General features: G+C 34.7%; 1 protein-coding gene across 1 annotated transcript; it reads left to right on the top strand.

The window, feature by feature from the left end:
• Positions 1–7,652: 7,652 nt before the first annotated feature.
• Positions 7,653–8,588, top strand: LOC308658852 (olfactory receptor 6C4-like; the record flags this gene model as incomplete). The annotated part of the gene is made up of 1 exon (XM_081311768.1): positions 7,653–8,588. The coding sequence occupies one exon, from the start codon at positions 7,653–7,655 to the stop codon at positions 8,586–8,588; it is 936 nt and encodes a 311-aa protein (XP_081167894.1).
• Positions 8,589–11,358: the final 2,770 nt, after the last annotated feature.

Below are 11,358 nucleotides of genomic sequence, written 5' to 3'. Positions count from 1 at the left end.
CCAAATGGGAAGACTCACAAAAAATAAAAAAAAAAAACATGAAAAAACAAGGGAACTAAGAAGTGGCCCAAATAAACCAAGATGCTCTAATCATAGAATCCATTAACAACATAGTAGAAGAAATGTTATTTTACAATGTTCATAGTTAAACTGATCCATGACATAAAGGACAATGTAAGGAGTAAAATCAGAAATAAATTTCAGGAGGTGAAAGATCATTTCAATAAACAGAAAGATTATAAAAAGAAATCAAGCAGAAATCCTTGAAATGAAGGAATCAATAAACCAAATTAAAAATTCAATAGAAAGTATCACCACTTAGAAGACAGAACCCCAGACAATGAAGAAAAAATACAGTCTTGAAAATAAAGTTGACCACACAAAGATGATGGTAAGAAATCACAAACAAAAATTCCAAGAATTATGAGGTAGCATAAAAAGGTCAAATTTAATATTTATCAGGATAGAGGAATCTGTAGAGATACAAATAAAAGAATGCACAATGTTTTTAACAAAATAATATCAGAAAATTTCCCAAACCTGAAAAATTACATGGAAAAATCAAATATAAGAGGCTTACAGAGCCCAAATGTACAAAATTACAACAGACCCACACCAAAGCATACTATAATGGGAATGACTAACATACAGAATAAGGATAGAGTTTTAAATGCTGCTAGATGGAACAACAGGTCACATTTAGAGGTATACCAATCTTGATTTTAGCTGATTTCTCAACCCAGAAACTCAAGCTAGGAGATTTTGGAATAATATGTACCAAGCTCTGAAAGAAAATGGATGCCAGCCAAGAGCACTACACCCAGCAAAATTAAGCTTCACATTTGTAGATGAAATACAAAACTTCCATAATAAACAAAAGCTAAAAGAATTCACAACTATAAAGTCTGCACTACAAAACATACACAATAAATTATTTCAGGAAGAAGAAACAACAAATAAAAATGAAAAACAACATTTGGAAAAACTATACTAGAAGAGTAGTCTATCAAGGGAAAAACTATTACAAATTAAAAACAAGAAATAAATCAAAAGATAGGGAATAAAAGTCATCTCCAATAATAAAATTGAATGTAAACAGCCTAAACTCATCTATCAAAAGACTTGGCTTGGAATATTTGATTAAAAAACAAGACTCAGCAATATGTGTGTACAAGAAACTCACCTCATAGGCAAAGACATCCACAGACTGAAGGTAAAAATTGGGGGAAAAAAAACCAAATATATCATTCAGATGGATCTCAGAAACAAGCAGGGTTTCTATTCTCATATAAAATGAAATGGACTTCAAGTTCAGTTAATCAGAAGAGACAAATAAGGTCATTTCATAACACTTAAGGGAATTATATGTCAACAAGATATAACAATTGTAAATATTTATACCCCAAACTGTGGAGCACCTATGTACATCAAACAAAACCTTATTGATATCAAGGATCAAATAGATCACAACACAATTATACTGGGTGACTATGTGCTTCTCTCAACACAGGTCAGATCTTCCAAAAAAAAAAAAAAACTAAGAAGCTATAGCTATAACACTAAAAAATACAATTTATAATTTAGACCTAACAGACACTATAGAATATTTCATCCATCAATGGTGCATACACTTTCTTCCCAGCAGCATATGTATTATTTTCTAAAATAGATTATATGTTAGACCACAAAGTAACTCTTAACAAATACAAAAAAGAAGATACAGATAATACCTTGCATTCTGTGAGATTACACAGAATAAAATTTGAAGTCAACAGTAAAATTAAAAAAATAGAAGCTACTGTAAAACCTGGAGACTAAAAAAATGCTATTATAGATTTATAATGATGAATGCATAGCAGAAGAAGTCTGGGGCAAAATAAAAATACTTAGGTAAATAAGAATAGTGATACAACATATCAAAATCTCTGGGACACTATGATGGTGGTTCTAAGAGAAAAGTTCATTTGTTGCATTGAGCTCATTCATTAAAAGAATTGAAAGAGTATATGAACAATCCAATGTTACATCTAAAGCCACTAGAAAAAAGAAAAATTTCACTAAAATCAGTAGAAAACAGGAAATAATTAAAATCGGAGCCCAAATCAATATAATTTGAATAAAAAAATTCAAAAATGCTATGAAACAAATGTTAGCTTTTTGAAAGCATAAATAAAATTTATAAACCCTAGACAAGCTAAAAAAAGAAAGCAGGGAAAAATTCATTATTAAAATCAGTAATGAAAAAGGAAATATAACCACAGAAATTACTGAAATACAGAAGATACTCAGAAGAAATTTTGAAAATTTATACTCTAATAAATTAGAAAATCATGAAGACATTGATAAATTTCCAAAGACATATGACCTACCTAACTTGAACCAGGATGATGTGGAAAACTTAGACATCAATTTTAAGTAATGAAATTAAAGATAGCATCAAAAGTCCATCACTCCACCAACAACAAAAAAGCCTGCAACCAGAATGGAATCTCAGGTGAGTACTACAAGACCTTGAAAGAAGTGCTACCAGCACTCCTCATATTAATCCATGAAATAGAAAAGGAGGAAACTCTTTCAAATTCTTTCTATGAAGATAGTATCACCCTAACACCCAAACCAAAAACACATCCAGGAAATAACACTTCACAACAATATACCTCCATGATGAACATAGATGCAAAAATTCTTAATAAAATACTGGCAAATCACATATGAAAATACATTAAAAAGATACTACACTATGATCAAGTGAGGTTCATCTCAGAAATGAAAGTTTATTTCAACATACAAAATTCAATGAAATTTACCACATATATAGACTTAAAGACAAGAATCATGTGATTATCTCAATAGATGCAGATAAAAAATTGACAAAATACAGCATCCATTTATGTTTAAAACACTAGAAAGACTAGGGTAAAAAAAATCTACCTCAACACATTGTGAAAGCTATGCACATCAAACCCAAAGCCAACATCATTCTAAAATACAACAACAAAAACAAACAAACAAACAAAACTGAATGTATCCCCTCTAAAAACTGCAAAAATACAGGGATGCCTTCTATGATCATTTGTATTCAAACAGTCCTTGAAACTCTAGTCATAGCAATTAGGCAAAGGAAAGAAATTATAGGGACACAAATAGTAAAAGATGAACACAAACTATCTCTAAAGCCAAACATTTCATCCTGCATCTAGAAAACCCTAAGAACTCTACCAGAACACTTCTAGAATTCATAAATAAATTCACCAAACTATAAAGACACAAAATTAACACACATAAATCAATTGCATTCCTATATTCCAAAGATGAGTCAACTGAAAGAGAAATTGGGTAAACTATCTCATTCATAATAGTCACAAAAATAAAATAAAATATTTGGGACTCATCTAGCAAAAGAGGAGAAAGACCTCTACAATAAAAACTACAAAATATTAAAGAACAAAATTGAAGAAGACCTTAGAAGATGGAAAGATCTTCCATATTTTTGGATAAGCAGAATTAATATTGGCAAAATGGCTATACTGGGCCAGGGTTGTGGCTCAGTGGTAGAGCTCTTGCTTAGCATGCATGAAGCACTTAGTTCAATCCTCAGCACCACATACAAATTAACAAATAAAATAAAGGTACTGTGTCAAAAAATATATATTAAAAAAATGGCCATGCTACCAAAAGTGCTATACAGATTCAATGCAATTCCCATTAAAATTCCAAAGATAATTTTAATGTAAATGGAAGAGGTAGTTACAAAATTCATTTGGAACAATTAGAGTCCCAGAATAGCCAAAGCAATCCTTATTGTGAATAGTGAAGCAGGAAGTATCACAATACCAGGCCTTAAATTATACTACAGAGCTATTATAACAAAATCAGCAAGCTATTGGCACCAAAATAGGCATGAAGACCAATGGAACTGAATAGATAACACAAGTACAAACCCACATGAATACAATTATCTGATACTAGACAAAGGCAACATAAACATACATTGGAGAAAAGAGAGCCTGATCAACAAATGGTGCTGTGAAAACTGGAAATCCATATATAACAGAATAAAATTTAATCCCTGTCTCTCACCCTGAACAAAAATCAACTCTAAGTGAATCAAAGACCTAGGAATTAGACAATAAACCCTGCACTTACTAGAAGAATGTGGAGGCCCAACACTCTAACATTTCATCTAAGGAACCAACTCACTTAACAAGATGCCCAAAGTACAAGAAGTAAAATAAAAAATCAACACATGGGATTGTTTCAAACTAAAAACTTCTTTAAAACAAAGGAAACAATCAAGAACATGAAGAGCCTACAGAATTAGGGAAAATCTTAGAAACTTCATCTCAAATAAGGTATTAATCTCCATGATATACAAAGAACTCAAAAACTTAACACACACACACACAAAAATAGTAATAATAGTAATAACCCTATCAATAAATGGACAATGGAACAAAACAGATACTTCTCAAAAGAAGAAATGTAAACAGTCACCAAATATATGAAAAAAAGGTAAACATCTCTAGCAATCAGAGAAATGTAAATTAAAACTGAAATCTCACCTCACTCCAGTAAGACTGACAATTATCTAGAGTATAAGTACCAATAAATATTAGTGAGGATATCGGGGAAAGAGTCCACTAAGACATTGTTAGTGGGTACTGACAATTTGTGCAACCATTCTGGAAAGCAGTTTGGAGATTCCTCAAAAAGATAGAATGTTTATATAATTTGACCCAATTATATGACTCCTCGGTATATATCCAAAGGAATTAAAAGTCAGTATACTACAGTGACATCACCACATCAATACAATTCACAATAGCTAAGCTATGGAACCAACCCTACATGCCCATCAACAGATGAATGCATAAATAATAAAATGTGGTGTATATACATAATGGAATATTACTCACCCATAGGAATCATAAAGAAAGAATGACTTTATGACATTGCCAGTAAATGGATGGATCTAGAGACTATCATGCTAAGTGAAATAAGCCAAAGCCAAAAAACTAAAAGTCAATGTTTTCTCTGATAAGTGGAAGCTAACCCACAATAGAGGGGGAGAGGAGGAATGGAAGTTCAGCGGATTAGATAAAAGGTAAAGAAGAAAGGGAGGGAAGAATAGGGAGACAGTGGAATGAATCTGATATAACTTTCCTATGTACATATGCTGAGGGCCATTGCCAAGTAGGAATGACGCATTGAAATTTCCTTGCCAGCGTACCCCATGTTAAATGGACTTGCCTTGGAATTTCGCTGTTGACATTGCATGTAAGGTGACCTTGCTCAAGGATCAGGGCGGATCTGGGTTTAGAGCTGATCAGGTTTGAGGAAGTATCCCGGTCCTTGGGTTTAGGGCATTCCAGTTTAAGACAATATGGGTTTTAGGGAAGTTGGAGGTTGAAGATTATTGCTGCTGGAAATAGGGCGTTGCTGCTACCTGAGCTCCCGTTGAGTTCTCGTGAGATTCAGAAGAAAGTATTGGAAAAGAAAGCCTCGTGGAGTAGGTGAATTGGGCGGGGGCAGAACGGGGATTGCCCCAGAACGTGTGTGTAGAGGCCGGTGTGAGTTCGGGAATAAAGAATTGCTGTTTGAATCTACAAAGCTGTGAGTGGCTCGTGATCTTGTGCCCAGCCAAGACTTGGCATACATATATAGATACACTGCAGTGACTCTCACCATCATGTAAACCCACAAGACGGAGGTTCTAATTAGAATAAGATATATTGCATGTTTCTACATGTGTCAAAATAGATTGTATCGTCATGTATAACTAAAATCAGCAAATTATGAAAGAAAAAAATCATTCAGATTCCATCTTACTCTATTTAGAATGACAATAATAAAAAATACAAATAATAATAAATACTGGCCAAGATATAGGAAAAGGTACACCCAAAATTGTTGGTGGGAATGAAAATTTATACTACCACTGTGGAAAATATATGATGATTCCTCAAAAAAAAAAAAAAACACAACTAGGACCAGTTCCCTATGACTCAGGTTTTCTACTCTTTGGTATTTTTCTGAAAAAATAAAAATCAGCATTACTCTTGTGATACAGGAACATCATTGTTTATAGAAACAGAATTCACAATAATGGAGTTCAGGAATCAACCCAGGAGCCTATCAACAGATGAACAGATTATGAAAATGTGGTATGTGTATACAATAGGGTTTTACTTAGAAATAAAGAGAAATGAAATTATGACATTTATGTGAATGGATGGAAATGAAGAACAACATTTTTACCGATATGGGCCAGACACAGAAAATTAAGGATCAAATGGTTTCTCTCAAATATGGAAGTTAGAGCAAACAGAAGGGAAAAGATTGGTTCCATTAAAATAGGATGGACATCAGTGGAATAGAGGAAGGGGATTGAGGCCAGAGAAGATAAATAGGAAAGGGGAGGAACTGAAGAATGAAACTTACCAAATTATGCTTTATACATATATGAACATTCCACAGTGAATTTCACCTTTATGTATATCTATGAAGCACCAATTAAAATAATAAATTAATAGAGGACAAGTAAAGTAAAAAAGGGAACTACGGAGGGGATAGGAGAGAAAAAGGGGCAATAAACTGTACTGGGGACTAAAATGGTGCAAAATGTATTCATGCATGTATGATCAGGTTAGAATGAGCACCACTCTTATGTATAGCCCTATGCTTTAATAAAAATATTATTACTATAAAGAAGCTTTTCATGTTTCATTTTTCACTATTGCCATGTTCACAGCATCAGTTCCCACAAGGTTTTTACCCTCTTAGTGATGCTCAGTGTCGGCTCCCTCTTGGGTCGGTTTGGAACATCTTCCCTAGATTCCTGTTCAAAGTTAATTCTCAGAATTATTTTTTTTCCAGGAGCTAATTAACATTTCTGGATCTAGGTCCCTGGGCAATAATTTATCCCCCAATGACTCTGCTGATTAAACTAGAAGAAATGTGCGCCACTGAAACTGGTATAAAATTGCAATGAAGTTCATTACCAATCTTCAGACAAAATGGAGAAAATAAGACTTAAAAGAAGAGGGTGTGTCCCTGATCTTTGATGATTTTAAATAAGCCAACTTCTTAAGAAATTGTAAGAGGAGTTTTGATTTGAATCAATGGAGGAAGGGCAGTAATAAGCAATTGTTAAATAAAGGAACAGACAGAAATGCCTTCTTCTCAAAGCCTGCCTGAATACTTTGTGAATAATCAGGGCATACATTAGGATTAAGAAAGAAAATATGTGATGATTTATTGGACCTTTTCATGCACATCTGACATCTCAGTTCTGACATTATGTAGCTCCAGAGATACAATCTCTCATCATCTTTTCTATGTCAAAAAGTGAGTATGTACAGAGGTCATCAATGTTACCCTTCAATAGTGGTGAATTATCAGATCTTTATCAATTTGAATTTCTACTAATCTTTGGGGTATTTTTATTTAAAATCTTGTTTGAAAAATTTTTAATGATCAATTAAGCATGAAGTAAAATAAATTGGGGGCTGGTTTAAATAGAGGTATTTCCTCTAAACAAGTTTCAAGGGAAATCTAAATATTCTCAATATTCTGCTCAATATTCCTCAGCTACTTTCCCCTTACTAACACTGTTTTTCCCTTTCTCAGCTTCACAGCAAATTGAAGTTGCAATGAAAAACCACTCTTTGGCTGAATTCATCCTTCTTGGACTAACAGATATTCCAGAGCTTCAGATTATCATTTTCATATTTCTCCTCCTCACATACCTGTTCAGCATCATTGGGAATCTTACAATCATCATCCTCACACTGCTGGACTCCCACCTCCAGACTCCCATGTATTTCTTCCTCCGGAATTTCTCCTTCCTGGAAATTTCCTTTACATCCACTTTCACTCCTAGGCTGCTATTCAGCATCTCAACTGGGATCAAGACTATCAGCTTTGCTGGATGCTTCACTCAATATTTCTTTGCTATTTTCTTTGGGGCCACTGAATTTTACCTTCTAACTGCCATGTCCTTTGACCGCTATGTGGCCATCTGCAAACCTCTTCATTATACCACCATCATGAACAGCAGGGTCTGCCTCCAGATGGTTCTCTGCTCTTGGCTTTGTGGCTTCCTGATCATCTTGTTCCCAATCATCCTGACCAGTCAGTTAGATTTCTGTGGGTCCAATGTGCTAAATCATTATTACTGTGACTATGGACCCCTCATAGAAATCTCTTGCTCAGACACTAGTCTACTGGAACTATTCGACTTTATCTTAGCACTTCTGACACTGGTAGTCACACTGGTGCTGGTGATCCTCTCCTACACAAACATCATCAGGACCATTCTGAAGATCCCTTCTGCTCAGCAAAGGAAAAAGGCCTTTTCCACATGTTCTTCTCACATGATTGTCATCTCCCTCTCTTATGGAAGCTGCATCTTCATGTACATAAAGCCTTCAGTGAAAGAAGGAGTTGCTTTCAATAAGGGAGTAGCTGTACTCAATAACTCTGTTGCCCCTTTACTGAATCCATTCATTTACACTCTAAGGAATAAACAGGTAAAACAAGCCTTCAAGGATATGGCCAGAAAAATTGTGCATCTTCATTTATTTTAGTGGCCTCAAAACGAATGAAAATTGTTAAAGATGTTCCTCAAGGTGCTCTTCAGTTGTTAAAGTGATTTCTTAGATTAATTCAATGTAAGTACCTATTGAATTTTCAGATTAAATTTCCACCAAGAAATGGTCAATTAAAGAAATTTGTTCTGGGGATAACTTTTAGATTTAAAAAAAGAGGAGAGTATTTTGTAAACTATGCAAACACAGACAAAATGAACAAACAAACAAAAAACAAAAATCTGCTTGAAAACTTTTTTGCTTATCATAAATATGACAAGCTGAATGATCAACACTTTATCCCCCAAGGAGCTCTAGGACTCATCACTAATTATCAGAGTGTGGATACAGGTCGATGATAGAACACTTCTCTAGAATGTTCAGAAGTAAAAAAAGTAATTATTTTATTATTATCAAAAAGTTGTCAATGTACTGTGTTAAATATGACTGGCTGTTTCTCTGAAGAGATTGTTCATAAACTATGCCCAAAAATACTCTACAAGAACACTTTTTCTATGGTTTTAAACAGCTTTATTTCTGAAGATACTCCTTTTATTTTATTTTACTTGTTTGTTAGATGTACATGGACACAATACCTTTATTTTATTTATTTATTTATTGATTGATTGATTGATTTAATGCTGAAGATTGAACCCAGTGCCTCATATGTGTGAGGCAAGTGCTCTGCCACAGAGCCACAATCCCAGCCCATGAAGCTACTCCTTTTGATGACTCCAAAAACTGCCTCTCTGCCACCACCTACAGAAACCATTTCTTATGGTACAGTGTTAGATGACATGAATATTTTTAAGGACATTTCTGGCTGTCTTATTTGAGTGCTGAAATTAGAATGAAAGGTGTTAAATGGAATCATCTTGTTTCATTGAAAAGGAGACCCAGGCAAAGAGAAATCACAGGGAATTTTGGCAATGATAAAAATCCACCAAGACAAGAGTGTAACAAGGCTGTGCCTGACATTTAAAGGACAAATTTATAGATGGTTCTGGGGTGGTTAGGGTGAATAATAAGGATGCTATGTCATGGTCTATTAACCCTCTCCACAGCTCCTGCTTGAAGGTCCCTTGGATACCTCTCTGACCTTTCCATAATTGTGAGGATGGTAGACCCCTGGATTCTCTGCTTAAGTGGAACCACCTGGCATCTGACATCCTCAAGAATATTAACAAGCCCAACTCTATGGCTATTTATGTCCCCCATGACCATCTATCTCTCCCACCATCATATGTGGTGTATGAAAGCCATTATTAAACATTAGTGATGCTTGTTCCCCTCTCAGAATCCTAGTCCTCATGCCCTTGGAGAATGTGGGACCTCCTCTGGAATGAATCTTTGTAGGGCCTTATAAGATATTTCCACATCAGTGAGCATTGGACATTGCTTTTTCCAGGCTCTATGGGACACCTTAGCCATGAAATGAGGTCCTTGCCCAGATGTTAAATTCCAGGTCTTTAGAAAGTTTCCCATGTCCATAAATTTTAGCTCAACAAGTCTTACATGCCTGACCCCTAAGCAATATCTTTATCTCTGACTCCACCCAGGACAAGTTGTCTGGTGATTACAATTATTTCAGTGTATAGATTTTTTTTCTACCCCTTAAGTCACCATGTCTCCACAGACATGATATGGGATTTAATGCATTAGCTTAGCACCTAGGAAAGGAGATGAGAACAGCTCCAGAGGGAAGTCTTTCCTCTCTTGCATAGTGTAGACCCCTGAACCACCTGCTTACCACTTCTTACTAAGGAAGATTGAGCCACAGTTATAATTCCAATTGTTTATAGGGTTCAAAATGTGAAAATACTCAGGCCTATATATCCAAACATCCTTTTTTTTCATATTTCTAGTCATGTTTCCCCCATCAGGGTCATTAGCTTTATAACACACAAATTCAGAGGTTTCTGGAACTCAATGACTAGAAAAAGCAGATCAACATGCCACTCACATGTTTGTTCTTACACTACAGAAAATACATCCTCCTTTGAAAGCTACTATGTAGACCCTCTGGCTCTCACAATTAGCTATTAGCTAGTTATTACACTCTTGTGATCCATCTTTAGGGCATCAATATAACTTACCTTTAACTATTCATTTACACATGCTCTCCAACATAAAATAAAATACTACATTTCATACAGAGGAAGAAGAGGAAGGAGAAAGAGAAGGAGAAGGAGAAGGAGAAGGAGAAGAGGAAGAGGAGGAGGAGGAGGAGGAGGAGGAGGAGGAGGAGGAGGAGGAGGAGGAGGAGGAGGAAGAAACTATTTTGCTTTCTTATGCAAAACATAAAGCACTAAATATAACTATTCTCAGATATGACCGATACATTATCAGACAGGAACTTGGAAATTATTGTGATGACCATGTTAAGGATTTAGTAAAAAGGGGGGCAAATATGTCTGAACAATTTGGAAAAGTTGTGGAAACACAAAGTATTTTTTAAGAATGTAATTGAATGCTAAAACTATAACACATAGTAACAGAATTAAAGAATTTCTAATTAACCTACTGGACAAAGTTCAAGAAAGAATTTGTATTTAGTTAAGAGAAAATATCCAAATTAAGTCCAAAGATTAAAAAAAACTGAATTGGGGGTCAGACTATTCCTGAATCATGGCGCAATATCAAATACTATAAAATATATGTTCCAGAAGAAGAGAGCAAAGATAAGGGGAAAGAAATATTTGCATTGTTATAGTCACACAAACGTTTTTAGAAAAAGGAAAAAGAAGGATTATTGCTTTGCTAGCAAAAA

The sequence above is a fragment of the Spermophilus citellus genome (genome assembly GCF_964194105.1).
Source record: "Spermophilus citellus genome assembly, chromosome: 10".
NCBI classification, from domain to species: domain Eukaryota; kingdom Metazoa; phylum Chordata; class Mammalia; order Rodentia; family Sciuridae; genus Spermophilus; species Spermophilus citellus.
Note: the sequence above shows the minus strand (reverse complement) of the source record. Positions and strands in the feature narration are given on the sequence as shown.